The sequence below is a fragment of the Rhinolophus ferrumequinum genome, chromosome 21, assembly GCF_004115265.2.
Source record: "Rhinolophus ferrumequinum isolate MPI-CBG mRhiFer1 chromosome 21, mRhiFer1_v1.p, whole genome shotgun sequence".
In the NCBI taxonomy this organism is placed as follows: domain Eukaryota; kingdom Metazoa; phylum Chordata; class Mammalia; order Chiroptera; family Rhinolophidae; genus Rhinolophus; species Rhinolophus ferrumequinum.
This window is the reverse complement of record NC_046304.1, coordinates 1436398-1461192: the sequence shown is the minus strand read 5'-3', so window position 1 is coordinate 1461192 and position 24795 is coordinate 1436398. Positions and strand designations below refer to the sequence as shown.

Here is a 24795-nt window from a genome sequence, read left to right as displayed (position 1 = left end):
AATCTTACTCGTCATTGACTGTCCAGTCATCTGGACCAAACAGGGAGGCATAGGGGGCAAACACAAAGGTTTAGCAAAGTTCCTGAAAGGATCCGTCTTGCAGACTCTCCTTTCTTTGGGGGCAGGTAGAAGGAAACAAAACGGTTAAGCTGTTTCGTGGCTATACTTGGGGGCATGGGAAATGGGGGGATGGGGAAAGCATTCAGTTTCAGTCATTGGGACAGTAGTGACCCCCCATAGCAGCCAAGGTCTACAGATCATGTGAGGTGAGAGGGAGAGAAAAAAGAACCCAGACAAAAACATACACTACCATCTTGTAATCTGATTCTGAACAATTCTTCATTTCCTACAATATAGTGATCTAAATTACTGGCTTCAAAGCGCCTCCTGTTCCCAGATTCGTGATGTTTCTTCTGTCAGCAGGGTCAAGTTTCTACCCACACGCACATGCAGAATTTGTTTCTTGGGAAGATGGACACAATCAAGGACAATTTGTCTCAGAACATTTTGTCAACCCCTTCCTATCAACAAAGACCAGAGAGGAGCTGTAACTTGCCCAAAGTCACACAGCACACTGGGGATAGAATTAGGACTGTGACCTACATTGCTGGAATCTCAGTCTAAGCTTCTTTCTCTGACAGCACATGACAACTTCACAGAGATTCTATACAGCAGATATCAATGTCCTTTATATGTTAACAGCTCAAGCTCATCCAAACAAGCTGTACATTGTACAGAGCTGGAAGGCCAGTCAAGAGCTTTCCCACCTATTTTCTGCAGTACTTACCCTCCTATCTTTCCACTTCTACTTTTAAAATTCCAAAAAGTATTTGATGCCTCTGATTGCTTGTACCCACACCCTACTTACATTCTAGGCTCCATCCTAGTCGTTCAGAGATCAGGGATGTACTGCTCAGGACTCAGAATTGCAAGTGACAGAAAGCACAATTTAAAATGCCTTAACTTAAAAAGGGAATTCATTGGCTCATATTACTGGAAAGTTCAAGGGGTTAACTGATTGTTGATTCAGGAAAAGTTGGATTTGGCAATGTAGCAATCTGAATATTGTCTCCATTTAATTTTCTTTCTTTCCACTTCACGGATAAACTTTGTTTTTAAATTGAGGTGTAATTGACATACAAAAAATTGCACACATTTAATGTTTGATAAAGTTTGATAAAAAACAACTGCCATTGTTTTAATGGCACCGTGCAAATTTTATATGTTGTGTTTCCATTTTCATTCAGGTCAAAATACTTTCTAAGTTTTCTATTGATTTCTTCTTTGATCCATGGGTTATTTAGAAATGTGTTTTCAATTTACAAACATTTGGGGATTTTTCAGAGATCTTTTAGGCACTGATTTCTAATTTATTTCCATGTGGTCAGAGTATACTTTTTAGGATTTGTATCCTTTTAAGTATGTTGAGGTTTGTCTTATGGCCCAGAATACGGCCTATCTTGGCATATGTGTCTTGCACTGGACGAGAAGGTGTGTGGAGCATCATAGAAATGTCGGTCAGGTCAGCTTTCTGGACCATGTTGTTCACGTCTTCCATATTTGTACTGGTTTCCTGTCCACGTGTTCTATCATTTTTTAAAACAGAGATATTAAAATCTCTGACGATAATTGCGAGTTTGTCTGTTTCTCATTTCAGCTTTACATATTTAAAAGGCTATTTCCTCTTATTCTACCTTTATAGTCATTTTTGATACACAATTCACATAACAAAATTTACCATTTTAAAATGTACACTTCAGTGGGTTTTAGTATATTCACTATGTTTTGTAGCCATCAACACTACCTAATTCCAGAGCAATTCTATCACCTCAAAAAGAAACCCCACACCTATTAGCAGTTAGTCCCAATTTTACCCACTCCATAACGCCTGGCAATCAGTAATCTACTTTTTGTCTCTATGGATTTACCTATGTTCTGGACATTTTATGTAACTAGAATCCTACATTATGTGGCCTTTTGTGACTGGCTTATTTCATGTAGCATAATGTCTTCAAGGTTCATCAATGTTGTAGCATATGTCAGAATTTCCCTCTTTTTCAACACTGAATAATATTCCAATGTTTGTATATACCACATCTTGTTTATCCATTCATCAATTGATGGACACCTGGGTTGCTTCTGTTGCAGAAAAATCACGAGGACCGAGAGACTCAAGCGGCACGCAGAGATCAGGGAGAACACAGCTTTATTACGCTGGCGGGCTCAGTGGGATTGTTTCCAAAGAACTGAGCACTTCCCGGGGTTGGGCACTTTGTTTTATAGGGTTAGACCTCCGAGTTTGTGGGAGAAATCTGGCCGGGGTGCCGGGGAGGTCCGTCCTTAGCAACTGTGATTGCTCAACATTGTTTTGACAGGGAGGCCTCTAACTATAGTGCCGCGGAGACATCTCCGATAAGGGGATGGAGGGAGACAGTTCCGATAAGGGGGGATGGAGCTCTTAGCGGGGGGCCTGCAGGAAAAACCGACCCAACACTTCCACGTTTTGGCTATTGTGAACAATACTGCTATGAACGTGGGTGTACAAATATCCGTTCATGTCCTTCCTTTCAGATCTTTAGAGTATGTACCCAGAAGTGGAATTGCTGGATTGTAACTGTAATTCTATTTTTAACATTTTGAGGCACTGCCATAATATTTTCCATAGCAGCTGCACTATTTTACATTCCCACCAGCAGTGCATAAGGGTTTTGATTTCTTTATATCCTCATCAACATTTATTTCTGTTTATAATAGGTGTGATTTCTGTTATAATGGGTGTGAAGTGGTATGTCGTTGTGGTTCTGATTTGCATTTCCCTAATGATTAGTGATGCTGACCATCTTTTCCTGTGCTTATTGGCCATTTGTACATCTTTTTTTGGAGAAATGTCTACTTAAGTCTGCAATATTGTCATCGTGGATGAAAAAAATGGATTCTATGGAAAGTAACCTCACAGGGTGATTTGATCACAACTTCCTAACTGGGCCGGTCTTGGTGGCTCGTCATGCTCCAGGCCTATGACTTCTCTTATAAAAGGTTTATGTTTGCCTTCGGTAAGCCCTGCCCATTTTTTCCATGCATCTTGAAATAAGCTATAACTACCCTCAAGAAAGTGAATAATCTTGGTAACAATCCTGTAACCCAACCTCTGCCTTGCTTTTTCCCACCTCCATGTAATCTTCCTTATGTTCCCTCAATTTCAAGTGCATAAAAGAAGCTGCAAAACTGTTATTTTCCAGAGCATCTGAGATCTTGCTCCTTAGCATGTGTTGTCAGTTTGGCTCAAATAAACTCTTATAAAAAGGGTTTAAACATTTCTTACATCAACCTGATTTTTAAGAAATGGGGACCAAAAAAAGGGGCCACATATTAAACCTGATAGGCTCAGGGGAGACCAGCATGGCAGGCGCTACAAACTCCGAGACCACATAGGATGGTCAGAACATGAAAATTCCTAAATAAATGCAGGTCGTGGCTGGTAGTCACATCCTTGGCCTGTAGCTTCCTTGACAAAGGTCAGTCTTTACCTCATGTCTATCATCTTTTTTTACATCTAAGATAACATACCCTTGGAATGTCAGAGTAATCAGAGTAATCCCTTTCTCCTGACCCCTCAGGATACAACCCCCCACATCAGAGCAAGAAACCACAAAATCCTTCATTGTTGTTGTCCCTTGATTTCCATCTCTATGTGCTGTACAATGCTATTAACTACCCACCCACCGATGTAAAATAAGTACCTGTCTCTCCAATTTACTTTTATCCAATCCCAGAGATTTTCCCGCTTTGTTTTCTCCCACCCCCTTAATCTACCACCAGAGGATTTCATGTAACACTCTTTGATTCGAAAGTATAAAATAAGTTGCAAAACGGCCGTTTTCCAGAGCATTTTTTCAGTCTGTTGAGATTTTGCTTCCCGGCAATTGTCATCAGTTTGGCTCAGATAAACTCTTATATGCTTTCTCTTACGCTGGATGTTTTTTCGTCTACAGAAATATATATTTTGTCATTCAGATGACCAAAATATATTTCTCATATATATTTAGTTTTCATGTACAATTCCTGGCTCACAGCTCCTGAAACCCTTGGAATTTCCCAACTGTTGAGAGTGATAAGTGTGTCTTTTGTTATGCTAATGAGGTGACTTTTATAAAGCACCTAAGGATGGGGCTGATTGCCAATGGAGCCAACCACGTGATTAGAGGGTTGGAACTTTCAGTCCCACCCCCTCAACCTCCATGGAGGGCACAGGGGCTGGAGATGAAATATATTGCCAGCAGGCAATGATTTAATAAATCATCCTCATATACTGAAGACTGCATAAAAACCCAAAGGACGGGGGTCAGAAATCTTCCGGGTTGGTGAACACATGGATATGAGGCCAGTCATGGTCTTGGAGGGGGCGTGGAAGCTTGCACCCTTTCCCCATATCTTGCTCTATGTATCTCTTCCATCTGGCTATTCTTGAGTTATATCCTTTTATAATAAATCAGTAATCTAGTGAATAAATGGGTTTCCTGCTCTCTGCAAGCCATTTTAACAAATTTATTGAACTGTAGACTGAAAACTATAAAATGCCAACATAAGAAATCAAAGAAAATATAGGGGAGATGGTCTGCATTCATGGACTGGAATACTCAATATAGTTAAGAATTCAAATCATTCCAAATTGATCTACAGATTTAGTGCAATTCCAATCAACCCCAGCAAAATTTTTTTGTAGATATAGACAAGCTCATTCTAATATTTATATGGACAGACAATGGAACTAGAATAGCCAAAACATTCATGTCATTAGAATTACAGAAAGAGAAAAGGAAAACTACAGTGTAAAAAAAATATTTGAAAAAATAATAAAACACTACCTGTTTTTATGGCTTATTACAAAGTTAGAATAATCAAGACAGCTTGATATTCACGTAGAGATAAGCATACGAGTATAAAGCAAGGGAACAGAATAGAGTCTAAAATAGACCCACACACATATGGCTGATTAATTCTCTTTTTACACAAAGGTGCAAAGGCAACTTCAATAAATAGTGTTGGAAAATTGGACACCTACATGTAAAAATGATTTCATGTCCATTAATGTGACTATTATAAAAAAAACAGACAATGACAATTATTGGTGAAGATGTGGTAAAACCGGAAGCTTTGTGCATTGCTGGTGGGTATATAGCCGAAAGAATTGAAAGCAGAGACTCCAACAGACACTTGTGCACCCATGGTCCTAGCAGCACTATTTACAATAGCCAAGAGATGGAAGCAACCCAAGTGTCCATTGACAGATGAATGAAAAACCAAGATGTGATATATAGCTATAGTGCCAAAAAAATGTATACACATTTTAAGAAAGGAAAACTGAGTTAAAATTGTAATACTCAATATATACCGATAACAAAAGATGAATGAAAGTCACGTTTGACTTCTGCAATTACAAGAGGTGTTCAAAGTGGTTACCATCAACGTCCAGACACTTCTGCTTACAGCGAAATACTGCTTGAGTAATGCTGACCGATATATACCGGGAGTGCCAAAAAAATGTACACACATGACTTGTATTCATCTTTTGTTATCAGTATATATTGAGTATTACAATTTTAATGCAGTTTTTTCCTTTCTTAAAATGTGTATATATATTTTTGGATATATATATATATATACACATATATATGTATATATGTTTTGGATATAGGAGTATATATGTGTATATATATATATAGTCATATACATATATGTATATGTATACATATACATATATAATACACATATATAGTCACAGAATGTAAAAGTACAGCGTAGGGAATTTAGTCAATGGTATTGTAACAGCTGTATAAGATGTCTGAGGGGTAGTAGACTTGGAGGGGTGTTACCACTTTCTGAGGGGTCTAAATGTCTAAGCCTTACGTTGTTTTGTACACCTGAAACTAATATAAAAAAATAAAAATTAATAATAGAAATAAAGTTTAAAAAATTGTAAATGGGATCATTTTCTTAATTTCTCGTCTGAAAGTTTGTTATTGGTGTATAAAAATGCAACCCATTTCTGAATATTAATTTTCTATCTTGCTACTTTACTGAATTCATTTATTAGTTCTGATAGGTTTTTGGTAGGGTTCTCTCTATATAGTATCATGTCATCTGCAACTAATGACAGTTTTAATTCTTTCTTTCCAATTTGGATGCCTTTTATTTATTTTTCTTGTCTGCTGTGGCTCGGACTTCCAATATTATGTTGAATAAGAGTGGTGAACGTGGACGTCCTTGTCTTGTTTCTGATCTTAAAGAAAAAGATTTCAGCTTTTCACCATCGAGTATGATGTTAGCTGTGGATTTGTCGTGTATGTCTTTTATTATGTTGAGGTATGTTCACTCTATCCCCACTTTGCTGAAAGTTTTTCTCATAAGTGGATGCTGGATTTTGTCAAATGCTTTTTGTGCATTTATTGCTATGATCATATGATTTTTATCTGTTATTTTACATAAGTGGTGTATCACAGTAATTGATTGGTGGATATTGAACCAGCCTTACATCCCAGGAATAAAGCCCACTTGATCATGGTGCATCATTTTTTAAGGTAGTACTGCATTTGGTCTGCTAATATTCTCTTGAGAATTTTTGCATTGTTCATCAGGGATATATTCGCCTATAATTTTCTTTTCTTTCTTTTTTTCTTTTGTTTTCTCTTCTTTTCTTTTTTTGTAGTGTTGTGTCTGGTTTTGGAATTAGGGTAATGCTGGCCTCATAAAATGAGTTTGGGAGACTTTTCTTCTTTTCAATTTTTTTTTTTTTTTGGAATAGTTTGAGAGGGATAGGTATTAATTCTTCTTTGAATGTTTGGTAAAATCACCTGTGAAGCCAACTGGTTCAGGACTTTTGTTTGTTGGGTGTTTTTTGATTACTGATTTGATTGTGTTAATAGGTATCAATCTGTTCAGATTTTCTGTTTATTCCTGATTCAGTCTTGAAAGATTGTAAAATTCTAGGAACTTATTCATTTCTTCCAGGCTATCCACTTGGTTGGCATATAATTGTCCATAGTATTTTCTATAATCCTTTGTATTTCTGTGGTGTTAGTTCTTCCTTTCCTTTCATTTCTGATTTTATTATTTGGGTTCTCTCGCTTTTTTTCTTGATGGGTCTGACTATAGGTTGATCAATTTCGTTTATCTTTTCAAAGAACCAAGCCCTGGTTTCATTGATCTTTTGTGTGTGTGTGTGTGTGTGTGTGTGTGTGTGTGTGTGTGTGTGTATATGTATATATATAAGACTCTATTCATTTATTTCCTCTTTGATCTTTATTATTGTCTTCCTTCTACTCACTTTGGGCTTTGTTTATTCTTCTTTTTCTAGTTCTTTTAGGTGTAAGTTTAGATTTTTTATTTGAGATTTTTCTTATTTCTTGAGGTAAGCCTGTATTGCTTTGAATTCCTCTCTTAGAACTGCTTTGGCTGTGTCCAACAGATTTTGGGTCATTGTGTTTTTGTTTTTATTTGTCTCAAGATACCTTTTGATTTTCTCCTTGATCTCATTGTTAACGCATTCATTGATTAGTAGCCTGTTATTTAGCCTACATGTGTTTGTGTATTTTCCAATTTATTTCTTGTAATTGATTTCTGGTTTCATACTATTGTGATCAGAGAAGATGCTTGATGTGATGTCAATCTTCTTAAATTTATTGAGACTTGTTTTGTGGCCTAACATGTGGCCTATCCTGGAAAATGTTCCATGTGCACTAGAAAAGAATGTATATTCTGCTGCTTTGGGGTGAAATGTTCTAAAAATACTCATTAAATCCAGCTGGCCTAATGTGCTATTTAAGGGCAGTGTTTCCTTGTTGATTTTCTGTTTGGATGATCTATCCATTGATGTTAATGGAAGTTAAAGACCCATACAATTGCTCTATTTCTGTCAAGCTCTTCCTTAATGTCTATCAATATTTGCTTTTTATATTTAGGTGCCTTTATATTGGGTGTGTAAACGTGTACAAGGGTTACAGACTCCTTTTGGATTGATTCCTTTATCATTACGAAATGTTCTTCTTTGTCCCCATTATAGTCTTTATTAGCGATTTTGTCTGATATAAAAGTGTTGCTCTTTTTTCATTTCCTCTTCATGAACTATCTCTTTCCATCCTTTTACTTTCAGTCTGTGTGTATATGTTTTGATCTGATAGTGGTCTCTTGTAGGCAGCATATGTATGGGTCTTGTTTTTTTAATCCATTCAGCCACCCTATGTCTTTTGATTGGAGAATTTAGTCCATTTTCATTTAAAGAAATTATTGATGGGTATGTAGTTATTGCCATTTTATTATTCATATATACATTTTTCTTCTTCTTAAAGAAGTCCATTTAGCATTTCTTGTAATGCTGGTTTGGTAATGATGGACTCTCTTACCTTTTTTTTGGCTGGGAAGCTCTTAATCTCTCTTGCAATTCTAAATGGGTAGAGTCATCTTGGTTGTAATTCCTTGCTTTTCATCACTTCAAATATTTGTTGTCAGTCATTTCTTGCCTGCAAAGTTTCTGTTGAAAAATCTGCTAGAAGTCTTAGGGGAACTTCCTTGTTAGTAACTAACTGTTTTTCTCTTGCTGCTTTCAAGAGTCTCTCTTTGTGTTTTACCTTTGGCATTTTAATTATGATGTGTCATGGTGTGGGACTCTTTGGGTTCATCTTTTCGAATGTCCCCAAATAGGGACTCTCTGTAATTCCTGGACTTGTGTGTCTATTTCCTTCACCAGGTTAGGGAACCCTCCCTCAGTCATTATGTTTTCAGATAGGTTTTCAGTCCCTAGCTGTCTCTCTTTTCTTTCTGGTACCCCTGTAATATGTGAATGTTGGTATGCTTGATGTTGTCCCAGAAGTCCCTTAAACTATCCTAATTTTTGAAATTCTTTTTTTTCTTTTTGCTGTTCTGATTGGGTGTTTTCTGCTAACTTGTCTTCCAATTAGCTGATTTGATTTTCTGCTTCGTCTAATCTGATATTGATTTCATCTAATGTATTATTGATATCAGGTATTGTATTATTCTATTCTGACTGGGTTTTTTTTTTCACATTTGCTATTTCTTTGTTAAAGTTCTCACTGAGTTTATCTATTCTTCCCATAAGTTCATTGAGTAACCAGTGTGTTGGACTCTCCATCTGGTAGGTTGCTTGTCTCCATTTTGTTTAATTCTTCTAGAGTTTTGTCCTGTTCTTTTATTTGCAGCATGTTTCGTTGTCACCTCATTTTAGCTGTCACCTTGTGTTTGTTTCTATGTATGAGGTAGATCTGCTATTTCTCCCAGTCTTAGCCTTAAGTAGTAGGTGTCCTCTGGGGTCCAGTGGCGCAGTCTCCCTGGTCATCCGAGTTGGGTTTTCCATGGGTATCCCTTCTGTGGGTTGTGTGTGCCCACCTGTTATAGTTGAACCTTGATTGCTATTGGCACGCCAGTGAGTGGGATTGACCTTCAGGCTGACTGGCTCTGAGGACTGGCCATATTATAGCAGAAGAGCTGTTGTGTGGGGGCTAATCCCATGGAAAAGGATTCACTTTAGTGCCTGCCGTATCCACCCTTTGGGTGTGTAGTTTGTGGAGCTAATTGGCTGGTGCTCTGGTGTGGTCTGAAGCCAGCCACAGGGTATGTTGATTCTGGGGCCTCTTAGGAGGGGTTCTGGTGCAGGCCAAGGCCAGCTGCGGCTTGTGCCCAGCCCAGGCACAAGGAGCTACAAAGTCATCTGTGGTTGGTAGCTGACTTTGCTGGGCTTGGAGTTGTCTAGTAGAGGTTATGCTTCAAACCAAGACTGGGCTTGGAGCCACTTAGTGCTGGGCTTGGAGACACTTAGCAAATAGTACCAGGCACACCAAGGCCAGCTACTGCTTGTTTGGGGTTTGTGGACCTTTGAGAGATTTTGGGAAACTCTGCAGTGTGGACCGAAGCGGAATGTTTGTGAGGAACCTGCTAAAAGAAGTTCAGGTTGGTGCACAGTTGGGTGTATTGGTGTCTCAGGGAATCACTAGCGTAGGGCAAGCAGTGTTAGCCAGGTTAATGAAGACTCATATTTGCTGCTCGCCTGTGCCTGCAGGCTGTGTGGAGGTAGGGCTCAACAAAGAAACAATGACGCCTGCCAGCACCTCTGTCCTGGGGAGAGCTGCCCCTCAAGCCTTCACCCTGAAGCCAGACAATTCAGTTCCTCCCTGTAAGTCTGTGGCTCTTTTTGAGATGCTGTTTCTTCGCTGGATCTTCGTGCGAGTGTTTGTGCATGACCGAGTCTATGCTTGGGTCTTTTAAGAGGACACCTTTGTTTACCGAAATCCTCCATGTCATCCAGATGGTATCCCTGCTGATTTTCACAGCCAGATGTGCGGGGCCTCCTCTTCTTAGCACTGGTGCTCCTAGCTGAGGAGCCCAGTGTGGGGCTGGGATTCCTTGCTCCTGAGGGAGGACCTCCGCAGCCAAGATATATTTCCTGATTCTTGACTGCCACACATGGGTATGGAAGCAGCTAGTTTTGCTTTTCTGCCTCTCCTACCAGTTTTAATATTGCTTCTTCTTTATATTCTTAGTTATAGGAATTCTGTTCCGCTAGTCTTCAGGTGGTTCTCAAGGGTGGCTGTTCTATAATTTAGTTGTATATTAGATGTGGTCATTGGAGGAGGCAAGTACAGCATTTACCTATTCCATCGTTTTAACCAGAAGTCTTTTTATTGTTGAGTTGTAAGAGTTCTTTATACAAGGTATCACAATTAAGTTCGTGAACTCATACTTGAAAAAGTGCTGCATACCTCATTACGGTCACCTTCGAAGTACTCCCCTTGGGAAGCTATGCACTGATGCCACCACCTAGTCCACCGTTCAAAGCAATTTTGAACTCTTTCTGGAATGGCCATCAGAGCTCTTGGTGTACTACCCTCGATGTCCTGAATGTCATCCAAATATCTTCCTTTCAATATTTCCTTTATCTTTGGGTAAAGAAAGAAGTCACTGGGGGGCCAGATCGGGTGCCTTATTTGTTTACTGGCTAAAAACTCCCTCACAGATAGTGCCGTGTGAGCTGGTGCATTGTCGTGATGCAAGAGTCATGAATTGTTGGTGAAAAGTTCAGGTCGTCTAACTTTTTCACGCAACCTTTTCAGCACTTCCAAATAGGAAACTTGGTGAACTGTTTGTCCAATTGGTACAAATTCATAATGAATAACCCCTCTGTTATAACAAAAAGTTAGCAACATCGTTTGGACTCATGATTTGGACTGACACGACTTTTCTGGTCATGGAGAATTGGATAATTTTCATTGTGCACTTTGACGCTTTGTTTCAGGGTCGTATAGGTACATCCATGTTTCGTCACCAGTGATAACACAGCCCAAAACATCATCTTGCCTCTCCAAAAGGTCTTGGCAAACTTTGACCCTCCCTTGTTTTTGTTTATTGGTGAGCTCCTTTGGAACCATTTTTGTACACACCGTTCTCGTGCCAAGATTTTCAGTTAAGATTTTCCTAACTGTTTCTCTATCGATGTTTACTTGGTCTGCTATGCTTCTCACAGTCAGCTGACGATTTTGACACACAATTCAGTGAATTTTTCAATGTTTTCATCAGTTCTGCTCCTTACTGGCAGTGCCTGATCTCTCATATGTATATGTATGATGCATTCTCTTCCCCTCAGAAAAATGTTTAATCCATCCGTACACTGCTGTTTCCTTCATGGCATTATCCCCATAAACTTGGATTAATGTGTCCCTGATTTCATTTCCACTCTTGCCAAGTTTAATAAAAAAATTAATGCTTGTTTTTTGCTCTAATTCAAGCTCATTCTCGTGACAACACACAAAAACACACAACAACAATAATAAATGCCGCTCAGCAAGACACTGCCACATATCCACACAAACACAGCTGTGAGAACTGATATGCCAAGGTTATAAAACCTTACTGGGCTGTTTGTACAGTGCTGTCAATGTAAGCGCACGGTGGCAAGTTTGCGAACTTAATTGTTAGGCCTCATATATTCAGGATAAAAGTCACTTTCCATATATATGATTTGCAAATATTTTCTCCCATTCTGTGGATTATCTTTTCACTTTCTTAGTAGAGTTCTTTGAAGCACAAAAGTTTTTAATTTTGATGAAGTCTTTTATTTTTTGTTTTGTTGCTTGGGTACAGTATATTTGAAATACATTCTGTCAAGCCTTTTCCTTATCAGTCAGCTGGGTTCTTCTTTACCCATTTTGCTCCAAAAGCCTAAGTCATCAGGTTGATTGCCCTCCAGAAGGGAAAGGGAGGAAGCAGCTATCAATAAAAAGGTCATTTGACTTAAAGCCAGCTTTTTGGTTGAGATTTCTCAATTCCAAATTTCCCTCTATATACCAAAGATGAAGCATGGTGTTTTGTCTGAGGTTTGCTGGAATCCCTGTATAGAGAAAACTCTATGGAAAGGGAGTTCCCAGATACTTAAGGAGAAATGGGAATGGTTCTGCAACTGCAAATTTGAGAGGAAACTTAGATAGAGGAGCAATCAGATGCGGCCCTGGCTTCTTCTCACCCTTGTGAGTTAAAACTCACAAGGGGCAGGTCAGTTAGAAACAAACAATGCTCCCAGAGCTCCCTGGCATGAACAGTAAAAGATCAAGCCTTCTTCAACACAGCTCATGCTAATCCGGGGCTGGATCAGCACAGCCCCTCACTGGTAGGCCTGCAGTACCTGAGGGAGGCACCTACTAATAAGTGGACCTTTTAGGGTATGTAGGCGACCCAGATGTACCCAGTCCTGCTGCCACAGTGGTCAGAACATGGAGAGGACTTTGCAATGAGGTGAAAGGCCAGGATCACAGGCTTCAACAACAGGGCAAGCAGGCCCCCCTAAAAGGATAACAGGGTCACATGCGCCTCAGTACAGACCAGCACACGGGTAGGTACAAGTACAGCAGCTACTCCCTGCAGAGAAAGCAAGAACAGAGCACATCTGAGGTTCTGAGCCCCGTGAAGGTGCTACACTTTTTTCCCTCACAAGTAGCATCTCGGCTGGGAGAGACCCCCGCTTACATGATTCTGGATGATGGAAGGGGACACAGGCCCAAATGGTGGGTTGCTGGTCAGGAGCTCCCTGTCTGTTTAATATTCTTGGCAGGCTGGATCCTTGATCAATAGGGCAAAATAATCCTCTTTATCATAAAAAAACAACTTCTTTACACTTTGGGCTATTTTCATTCGAACAAGAATATTTTTTGTACCTTTTGTGTGCTAAGCATGGGAAGGAACCTGGGAAAACATTTTATAATAATAAGAGTATCACTGCTTTGGTGTGTGGGTAAATGAAAGACATATGGAAAGTCCTTATCACAGTGCCTGGCACAAGTAGGCCCTCAGTAAATGTGAATTCTCTTCCCAACTTACCCCGTTAGCAGAAAATCTAGGTTAATGCAGAGACTGGAAGATAATATGATGGGGAAAATTGGTTTGAAGTCATAGGGGCTTGATTCACAGGCTCACTGTGTTGGTTGCCAGCTTCGTGACCTGGGAAAAATCACTTTGACCTCTCTGAGGCTATTTCCATCCAGTGAAAGGATGGTGTCTACCTCATGGGGTCATTGTGAAGATACAACAAGATAAAGTGCTTTGCATGCTGTAAGTCACTGTGATTGATAGAAAACAACATGCGAGGTAATACAACCGATGTGTATTGATTGCCCACTGTATGCATGACTCAGTTCTAAATGCTTTAAATGTAAAAATCCATATAATTTCATAATATCCCTATGAGGTAGATACTATGATGATTTCCATTTTAAACAAGGAAATTTAATCTAAGTGATGTTTAAAGGTACGTCAAAGGATTGTAAGTGACAAGTGGTGGAATCAAGATTAAAACCCAGGCAGCTGAGCTCTAGAGCCTGAGCCCCAATCACTGCATACAGTGCAAGGATCGGGTCACTAGCCCCCAACCAAAGCAACTAATGCAAAGAGACCATTTCACAGGGCCTGGCACATGGGAGACATTCAGTGAAGGACAGATAGCATTATGAACATTGTGACAATTGGAGTCAGACCGTCTGGATTTGAATCCTAGTTCTAACACTTACTAGTGACCTAGTATACTAGTGATGTATTGATGTGTAACAATTACCCCAAAACTTAGAGGCTTGAAACAACAAACATTTTTCTATCCCCTATAGTTTCTGAATTACAAATCTGAGAGCAGCTGAGTTGGGTGATTCTGAGCCAGGGTCTGTCACGAGGTTGTAGTGAAAGTGCCAGTCAACGCTGCATCATCTGAAAGCTTGACTGGGGCTGGAGGACCTGCTTCCAAGATGGCGCACTCCATGGCTGTTGTTGGGAGGTTTCAGCTTCTCTCTGGTGGTTGGCACTCCTGAGTTCCTCCTCATGGAGGTGTTTTCTTACAGCTGCTGGAGTGTCCGCAGATATGGAAGGGTGAGTAATGAGAGAGAGAGAGAGAGAGAGAGGAGAGGGCAAAGAGGAAGCTGCAATGACTTTTATGAACTATTCTTGGAAGTCACAAACCATCACTTATGTTATTCATTAGAAGTAAAGAACTAAATCCAGCCCACAATCAAGGTGGTAGGAATTCAGCTCCACCTCTTGAAAGGTAGTGTATCAACATTGTTTTAAATTACCACACCAAGGAGCAAGTTAGTAGTAATGTCTCTGTGCCTCCGTGTTTTTATCTTTTAAAATGGGTTAATATTATTATTCTTCATGGAAATGTTGTGGGGATTAAAAGGGGCCTTCCCTGACCACTCCACCAATTCCTCCACCTCTCCATCAATTTACATAAAGAGCCTAGATGGTGCCTGGAACATAGTAGGCATCACATATGTTAGTTATGATTAGCATTTCTTATTAGCATTGTTGAACATGGTGAACTCTCTTGTCTCTTAGTCTCAATTTTCTCACTTGTCCAATGGTAATAATATTATTTGCTCTGCTCAAGGCTCTCAAAAGCCATCTGTTGGATATGTGCATGAATTTGTTCAGCACATACTATACGTTAGGCCCTGTTCTAGGGACTAAGGATGTACTAGTTAAAAAAAAAAACAGACAAGGTTTTTACCCTCATGGAGCACACATTCCAAAGGGGGAGGACAAAAAAATGACAATCCACATGTAAATAATAAAGAAAGTAATGGTGACGTATGCAACAGAGAATCCAATGAGGTACCACTATACACCCACCAGAATGGCTAAAAGTAAAAAGACTGACAGCATCAAACGTGGGTGAGGATGCGGAGCTAACCGCTTGCACACATTGTCTGTGGGGCTGTTAAATGGCACGACCACTTTGAAAAATGTCTGGCAGTTTTTTATAAAGCTAAACATATACATGTTCTGTGACTCAGCAATCCCACTGTTAAGTGTTTACCAAAGAGAAAAAAAATACATCCACAAAAAGACTCATATGAATGTTCATAGCAGCTTTATTCATAATTTTTCCAAACTCGAAACAGCCAAATGTTTACCAACAGGAGATTGAATAAACTCAGGTATATTCACACAGTGAAATAGAATTCAGCAATAAAAGAAACAAACTTCCGGTACACACAACAACATGTATTTTTGAGTGACTCTCAAAGGCATGATGAGTGAAAGAAGTCAGTCACAAAAAAGTACGTATCATATGATTCCATTTATAGTTCGAGAAGAGGTAAAACTCATTCATGGTTAAGAAAAAATTAGGACAGTGGGAGAAGGGGCTGGTGGAGAAGGAGCAGGAAGGAACTTTCTGGAAAGATGGAAATGTTCTATATCAGTACTGTTTGACACGCTGGCCACCAACCACACATGAGTTATTTAAATTTAAATTATTGAAATTAACTAAAATGGAACATTTAGTTCTTCAGTCTCAGTGGCTTCATTTAATCACACATGGCTGGTGCCTACTGTGTCTGGACAGCACAGATCGTTCTCATCACTGAATGTACTTTTACTGGACAGCACCGGTCTATATCTTCTAGGGATGCATTTGTCAAAACTCATGGAATGATAAAGTTAAGATTTATGCATTTCATTTGTAAAATTTACCTTTAAATATATTGCACTCACTTCAAGCTACCTGGGCTGACGTGTTTAGTGGTGACATGTGCTGCCGTCTGCAGCTTATTTTGAAATGCAACAAGGAATAACATGGACTGATGGAGAGGTGGGGGGATGGAGAAAGTCACTGATACTGGTATATGTGAAAGCAAAAGAGCAAACTGTTAACTACAGAACCCAGGTGGTGGGCATGTTTATCTTCATTGTACAGTTCTTTAAACGTTTCTGTATGAAAATTTTCATAATAAAATTATGAAGAAAAACATGGTGCTGAGATTAAAGAATGACTATCAAGGTGAAAATGCATGGTAGGAAATCTTAGTTAGGGAGTCATAGAATAACCAAAAAGTGATTGCAGGGATCACATTCCCTTACACACTCATTCATTCAGGATGTAGGGATGAATCAGACCTGGTTCCTGCCCTTGAATTCAGGAGATGCCTTAAGAGTAACGAGTTGTGCCCGGGTGCTGAAGACTTACCATGTGGCATAGTCAGTGGGACCCCACACTGTGCCACAGTGTTTTTTTGCTGGCCCTTGACCATCTCTCTGACCTCAGTTTGGATCACTCTACCCTTCCTTTATCATATTTTCAGGAGGACCCAGAAATGTCAGTTCCACGAGCCATGGGGACTTTGTTGACCGCTTGATATCCACTGCCCAGCACATAGGAGATGCTCAGCAAGTATATGCCAAATAAATACAAGAAGGAAAACTGGTCTCATTGGCTTTCTCGTCACTCTGAGGCTTCACTCTCTGCCTCAGGCCTTTGAGTTCGCGGGTCTTGCTGTCTGGACCATTGCTCTCTTTGGTTCCTGCATGCTCTTTCTCATCATTTGTGTCTCTGCTCCAGCATCAGCTCCTACAAAGGGCCTTCCCTGACCACCCCGCCAATCCCCCCACTTCTCCATCAACCTATACCAGGTATAAATAACAATATATTTATTTATAGATTTTGTCATGCAGGATGTCATGCAGGGTCTCAGCTCCCGCTCCCCACATAAGAACGCAGGTTATGGTGAGAGGCCACAAAGGAACGCGCATGGAGCCATGGATAGGGGGACTCATATACCACTATAGTCTTACTGGCCAAGCGAGACACACGAAGTAGGATCCCCAGGATCGGCAATCTGCGGACCACTTCCCTGCCTGCCAACCAGCTAACCAACCAACCAGTGCATCATGGCAGTTACATCAGCAGCCAATTGGCTAACCACCACTGGAGCCAGCACCCCTCCACCTGAGGCTGAGAGCCTGGAAACTGCTCTCTGGGCCTCCGTCCCCACAATTTATTTGAAAAATCACCAGGTTTTATTAAGGCTTTGTGATATTTGAAAGATATTTTTTTTTTTTACTAATACCAGCCTCTCCCCAGAGACTCACTATAAAAAAGAAGGGAGGTTTTCAGACTGCACACCACCCTGTCTTGGCGCCTTCATACTACTGTCACTCCCTAAAATTATTTTGCCTATTTTGTAGGTATATTTGTTTTTTGTCTGTCTTCCCTCATAAAATGTAAGTTTTAGGATGGCAGGGGCCTTGTCTATTTGTTCACACAGAAAGTGCTCCATAAACGTGTCAGTGGCTACAGGCTTGCTCCATCGGCGTGCCCTGCTCCTCCATCCTGCGGCTGCAGTGTGAGGAGGGTGCCCAGGACCAGGGTCCGGGGAGAAGATGTGAATGGAGAGCAGCCGATGGTGGATGTCCCATCCCAGCACACCGGGCAGTCGTCAGAGCCACGCCCTTCGGGCCCCGCCTCTGCGGGGGCGCGTGTCCCTTTAAGGGCAACGCGGCCACACGGCTGCGTGGGGCGCGCGCCGCAGCCTCGCTCTGGGGCCGGAGCCTGCGCGCTCGCTCCCGTCTCCCCGCGACCCCAGCGCGCTCCAGCCGGCAGGGGTTTCTCCTCCAGGCGGTCTTGTCTGTCAGCCCCGCGGGGCCAGGCGGCGCGGCCCAAGCCCCGCCGTCCGCGGCGAGCGAGCGTGAGAAGCCATGATCCGGCTGCGCGGCTGGTGTGCTCCGCGGCCCCGCGGCTCGGCGGTCCCGGGGGCGCGGCGCTGGGCGGCTGGCGGGCCGGCCGGCGCGATGGGCGGCCGAGCCCTGCGGGTGCTGGTGGACATGGACGGCGTGCTGGCCGACTTCGAGGGCGGCTTCCTCAAGAAGTTCCGCGCGCGCTTCCCCGACCAGCCTTTCATCGCGCTGGAGGATCGGCGTGGCTTCTGGCTGTCGGAGCAGTACGGCCGCCTCCAGCCCGGGCTGAGCGTGAGCATCCCCCGCCCCGGCCGCCGTGCCCGCCCCGGGGTCCCGCGCCCCCTTCGGGCGGCTCCGGACACCGAGGCCCGCCTTCCCAGCGCGGCCGGGGAGCAGTCGTGACCTTGGGTGGGTCACCGCCCGGAGCCTCGGGGGGTCCTCTTACACAACCAGGGCTTGGGGAGCACCGAGGGCGCAGCGCCTGGGGCAGCCCTGCGCTCGGTAACTGTTGGCCGTCCTCGAGGGCATCTCAAAATTCGGGAGAATGTAGATCGTAACATACCTAACTCTCTACCTTCAGCTAACTTTAAAAATTTGGGTGTATTTGGCCTCAAATCTTCTTTTTAAAAATAAAATACCATTGCAATTAAAGTCCCCTTTGACCTCTGCCGCAGTCACATTTCTGTTTATTCCTCCTCATGAATTTGAGTGTCTTTACCATTCTTTCCCCCCCTTTTCCATAAAAGCATAGCTCCCAGTGGTATTTGAAACCAGGAGAGATTGAGTGACTTTCTGGACATCACACAGTGAGTCCGGGGTCAAGACGGGATGAGATCAACTCCTTGGTTTATCTCCTTGCTCTGTCGGTCCTGCGGGACAGCGGAGTTCACCACACCCCTGGGTGTGTTCTGCTCTCCGAGTCCATGCTGGGGGCCCGGAGGAAATATCCGAGCAGCTTTGCAGACAGAGAGCTTGGCTTGTAAATTTAAACCATTTCGTGAAAGGAACAGCGTTTTTTGCCCTGCGTAAACTTAAAGAGGCTAGGTGTTTCCTGGCACCCCTTGATTGGCCCCCCGGGGCCACTACCAGAGGATTTGATGATGGTGATGATTACTGTACTAAAGCCTGTTTGGTAACCACAGGTTGGCTGTATTACCTCCTCGGTGAGGTAGACATTATGTCCAGTATGCAAGTGAAGAAACTTGTCCCAAGTGATGGAGCTGGTAAGGGGCTCAGCCAGGATTCAGACCAGTCTGCTTGCCTCCGGAGCACGAGCACGTTTAGCTGTCCCCGTCCCAAAGTGCTGTTCTCTGACATTCCTTTTGACTTACAATAGGAACCTCAACAATAATTTGGTTTGTTGAGGGGCAGGTGTTAAAAAGGAAACTAAGTGCTGTTTCTTGTCTGTAACATCAGGCACTTCAGAAGGTGACTTTCCTAGAGCCCAGTGTGCTGACTTCTCCCAGTCCTGATGCCTAATTAAAAACTTGAAAGCAGAGGAAATACCCTCGTAATTTTTGCGACCTCAGTAATATGCTCCCCCGCTCTGTGTGTGCTCATATATAGACAGTGCGCAGCACCGGCAGTCTGGGAACCCTTTTTCCTCCCAGAAGTGTATTAGGGTGATGAAACTAAGCCCACCCCCAACTCTGAAAAGGAAAGCGGCTTTTCCAGTCTCATGTACAGATGTGCAGACTCCAGGTCTAAGGAGACAGTTGCCATTTTCCAAGTACAAAGCAAAGAATAGAGATTCTGGGGCACTAACGAGGGGTGCTTTGGGAATGATGTGATTTCTGCTTCTGGGAACATTGCAGAAAATGGGATTTTTTTTTTTTAACTTTTATTTATTTAAGTGTGTTTTTCCGGGACCCATCAGCTCCAAGCCAAGTAGTTGTTTCAATCTAGTTGTGGAGGGCGCAGCTCACAGTGGCCCATGTGGGGATCGAACCGGCAACCTTGTTGTTTAAGAGCACCGCACTGTAACCAACTGAGCTAACTGGCCGCCTCTGGGATTTTTTTTAAATAGATGAACACATACGCTTTATCACTAGCACAGCTCACAGCAGGACATCCTTGAGACTCCCCTTGAGCCAGCTAACCCAGCATCTGGTTAAAAACAACCAACCAACTCACCAACCCAGCTTACATATGTAGGCACTTCTTTACAAAATAACGCTCTATCCATATTCCCTCTGAGCGTCACAGTTCCCTGAGAGGGTAAGCATGGCAGAGGTGGAAGGCAGAGTTCATTTGAACTGACTTCGAATCTCACACTGTTAGGACAGTTGAGGAATTGAGCGCAGAGAGAGGAAGTGTCTTGACCACGGTTTCAGAGCAAGTTAATGAAGGAGGTAGGGAAGGGACGCTGGGACGCTGATCACTGAGCTGAGACGGTTAGCCCAGGGTCACAGCAAGAGCCAGGACTTCTGATGTCCCCAGTGGGCATGTTTCCCCCACTCTACATGCTTCTGTGTGAGAGGAAGCCCCAAGTTTAAGTTCTGACAGTATCACTCATAAATGGCGTGGAAAAAATCCGTGAGCCTCAGTTTCCTTATCTATAAATCGGGGGTAGCAATTTTTACTCCGTGTGGGATGCGAGGGTCAAAGAGGGAATATATGTTAGCAGAAGCACTGTTTGCTTAACCCCGAGGAGTTCACAGAGCATTGCCAGTGTGGTCTCAGTGCCTCGCACCAGTTCTTGTGTGTTGGTGGCTCTTGATCTGGAGGGTGTAGCTTCTGATCTGGCGGGGGCCCTTCCTGCACAGTACTTCTCAGAGGCGGGTTGTCTCTCCTCCCAGCGTCACTTTCCTCGTGGCCTGGCCCTGGAGAGGTGTGGTACTCTGTGCACTTGGTTTTGGCTCAGCAACAGGAGGTTGGAACTCCTAGCCTGGGGTTCCGGAGATGGGGTTCTCCCTGCTTGCTCACCATTCTACTGTGTCACATCAGGTGAATCCCTTCCCCTCTGAGCTTTAGTTTTCTATACGTAAAACAAAAGTCTGAATTTTTGACTTTCAAACTTTAAAAGCAGCAGACTTCTTTGTTTTAAACAAAGGCATCCCAACGCATAACACAGATAAAAGAGCTGCTCTGGTTGATATGGGTAAGGATCCTGGAGCTCTGCCCAGTGTCCCCCGTACCCCGGAAAGCAGTGCTCTTAAGGATCTCTGAGTTCGTCCAGTTCTGGAATGTATGGACTCTAGGGCCATGGCAAGACCTGGTCTACCTTCAGAGCCTCCAGCATGCTCCTGGCCATAGAATCAAGCAAACGTGGTTCCTGAAGATTGGTCCCAGGCAGGGCCAGCTGTGCCTCCAGCAGACCAGGCCTCAGAGTTCACAGCCCCTGCCACCTTAGCTGGTCTCTGCTGGATCCTTGCAGAAGTCAGATCCCTCGTGGAGAGGGGCTGGAACACAGACATCCCCTTCTGCTCTGAAATATGTCCTTGGGTGTGTGGGAAGGGGGTGAGGGGAATGTGGAAGCCCCACCCTCTTCTTGTCAGTAGCCTTTTCCAAAAGCTGTGACATCCGCCCTGCCATGAGGCAGGGTGCTGAGGACCCTGGAAGTCACCTGCTTCTCTCCTCTTCTCAGGAGAAGGCCATCAGCATATGGGAGTCAGAGAATTTCTTTTTTGACCTTGAGCCTCTACCAGGAGCTGTGGAAGCTGTGAAGCAGATGGCCAGCCTGGAAAAGTAAGTTTGTCTTTCTGCCCCAGTGCCTGCACCTTCTTGCCATCCCTCTCTTGCTTCTGCCCACTCCCTCTCCGCCCTCCTGTCTCTCTCCTCGCCCCTGCACAAGGCGTGCCCATTCCATCTTCACTGGGCTCGGTAAAACCCTAACTGAATAAAACAAGTCTGCTTGTAGGCTATTAAGATGTTTTGATTCTGTAACTTGAGAAAATACCGAGTCTAATTTGACGTGGCTTACTAGGTGTGGAAAGTTCATTTATTCCGCACATATCGGAGAACTGACCTTTAGGTACTGCGGGGCACCAGTGATACAGAAATGAACAAAACATGGTTCTTGCCCTCATGGAGCTTACAGTCCAGCCAGAGAGTAGATATTAAACACAGAATCGTGCAAATAAAGATAATCACAGATTGTGTGTGATAAGTGCTGAAAAGAAAGAGTAAGGTGTGTAAAGAGGTGTCACAGGAGACCTGATGAGAAGGGTGGTGAGGAAGCAGGAGGAGCGTTGTGTGAGGTATCACTGTTTTGTTCTGGTGAAATGACTACTTCTATGGACTAAAGCCACTGGTCCACAACCAGCGCACACCATCCACTGAAATCCGTTAGGAGTTATAGACGATGTGCTTCCCTGAGAACTTTTTTTAAAAATAGACTTATGGAGCTGTCATTCACATACCCTCCCCCATTTAGAGCGTACAATTCTGTGGTTTGAGTATGTTCACAGTTGTGTAACTGTCGTAGTCAATGTCAGAACATTTTTATCGCCTCAGAAGGAGCGCTATACCTGTCAGCAGTCACACCCTGTTCCTGCCTGCCCTCTGCAGCCCTGGGCACCCACTGTCTACTTTATGTCTCTGCAGATTTGCCTGTTCTGGACATTTCATATAAATTTCAGACAATATGTGGTCTTCTGTGCCTGGCTTCTGTCACTCAACAGCGTGTCTCCAGGGTTCATCCGTGTTGTAGCACAAATGAGTACTTCATTCTTTTTGTTTTTAAAATGGAATCTGTATTTAATGAGGCGTTTAGGTTGAGAACCGCGGCGTTTCCAAACAGAATTCTCTCCTCTGCTGAGACATAATTTTCTGATTTGCATACCCTATGTAACTTGTTTTTAAAAATTGATGTATAATTGACATATAACATTTGTTTCAGGTGTATAACATCATTTGATATGTGTGCATAGTGTGATCATTCCTTTTCATTGCTAAATAATATTCCATTGTATGGATATGCCACATTTTGTTCATCCATTCATCAGTTGATAGAAATTTGGGTTGTTTCTACTTTTTAGATACTAAGGAAAATACTGCTGTGAACGTTCATGTATAAGTTTTTTTGTAGTTGTATATTATCACTTCTCTTAGGTGTATGCCCAGGAGTGTAATTGCTGGGTCATATGGAGAATCCATGTTTTAACAGCTTGAGAACTGCCAGACTATTTTCCAAAGTGACTACCATCTTACATTACCACTAGCAATGTTTCTTTTTTTTTTTTTTAAGGATTTTATTGGGGAAGGGGAACAGGACTTTATTGGGGAACAGTGTGTACTTCCAGGACTTTTTTTCCAAGTCAAGTTGTTGTCCTTTCAGTCTTAGTTGTGGAGGGCGCAGCTCAGCTCCAGGTCCATTTACCATTGCTAGTTGCAGGGGGCGCAGCCCACCATCCCTTGCGGGAGTAGAACCAGCAACCTTGTGGTTGAGAGGATGCGCTCCAACCAACTGAGCCATCCGGGAGCTCAGATCAAGGTGCCGTATTCAATCTTAGTTGCAGGGGCCACTGCCCACCATCCCTTGCGGGAGTCGAGGAGTTGAACCAGCATCCTTGTTGTTGAGAGCCCACTGGCCCATGCGGGAATCGAACCGGCAGCCTTCAGAGTTAGGAGCACGGAGCTCTAACCACCTGAGCCACTGGGCCGGCCCACCACTAGCAATGTTTGAGGGTTCCAGTTTTTCCACATCCTTGTTGGCACTTGTTAGTGTCTTTTATATTCTAACCATCCTCATGGGTGTGAAAGGGTATTTCATTGTGGTTTTGATTTGTATTTCTCTGATAGCTAAGGTTGCTGAGCTTCTTGTGTGCTTATTAGCCATTGTATATCTTTTTTGGAGAAATGTTTATCCAAGTGCTTCGCTAAGTTTCTCACCTGGGCTATCTTTTTTTATTAAGTTGTAAGAATTCCAAATGTATTCTAGATAACAACTCCCTCATCAGAGATATGATTTGCAAATATATTCTCTCATTCTGTGGATTGTTGTTTTATTTTCTTTCTTTCTTTTTTTTTAAGGAGGGCACAGCTCTCAGTGGCCCATGCTGGGATTGAACCGGCACCCTTGGTGTTATGAGCACCAAGCTCTAACCAACTGAGCTAACCGGCCATCCCTTGTTTTACTTTCTTGATGGCGTCCTTTGAAACACAAAAGTTTTTATTTTGATGTAGTTTAATTTATCTACCTTTTTCTTTTGTCACTTGTGTTTTTGGTGTTGTATCTAAGGATACTTGGCCTAGTTGATGGTCACTAAGATTTGCTCCTATGTTTTCTTCTAAGAGTTTTATAGCTTTAGCTTTTACATTAAGGTCATTGATCCATTTTGACTTAATTTTTGCACATGGTGTAAGGAAGAGGTCCAACTTCATTATTTTGCTTGTGGAAATCCTGTTGTCCCAGAACCATTTGTTGAAAAGACTTTTCCTTCCTCTATTGAATTGTCCTGGCATCCTTGTCAAAAATCAGTTGAAGGGCCGGCCCGGTGGTTTAGGTGGCTGGAGCCCCGTGCTCCTAACGCTGAGGTCGCCGGTTGGATTCCCACGTGGGCCAGTGGGCTGCACTCTCTATAGTTAAGATTGTGAACAACGGCTCTCCCTGGAGCGGGGCTGCGGTGAGCAGCCGGAGGTTGGCGTGGGCTGCCGTGGGCTGCCGTGTGTCGCCATGAGCGGCTGTGAGCGGCCGACCAATGACTGGCGACTGACTGCCTGGGGGGGCAGGGGGGAGCGCAAGGCTCATAATACCAGCAGGGGCCCGGGAGCTGTGTCCTACACAACTTTTCCTTCCTCTTTTGAGAAACAACGGCTTGAACCGGAGGGGTGAGGAGTGTGGCGGAAGAAGGG

The 24795-nt window shown here is 42.9% G+C and overlaps 1 protein-coding gene and 1 non-coding gene across 9 annotated transcripts in view; one reads left to right on the top strand and one right to left on the bottom strand.

Annotated features, from left to right (window-relative positions):
* Window positions 1-17836: 17836 nt before the first annotated feature.
* The window catches only part of NT5M (5',3'-nucleotidase, mitochondrial), a 42680-nt gene continuing 35721 nt past the window's right edge, over window positions 17837-24795 (top strand). For 7 of the 8 annotated variants that reach the window (XM_033090793.1, XM_033090792.1, XM_033090791.1 and 4 more), the window contains exons 1-2: window positions 17837-18291; window positions 21587-21687. In XM_033090793.1, the coding sequence (XP_032946684.1) occupies window positions 18022-18291; window positions 21587-21687 (371 nt within the window). In that variant the 5' untranslated portion in view covers window positions 17837-18021. Of the gene's footprint in view, window positions 18409-21586; window positions 21688-24795 lie in introns of all 8 variants that reach the window. The other variant, XM_033090795.1, reaches the window with a different exon arrangement.
* TRNAM-CAU (transfer RNA methionine (anticodon CAU)) lies at window positions 23991-24064 on the bottom strand. The gene has a single exon. It is a non-coding gene; the product is annotated as a tRNA-Met (tRNA).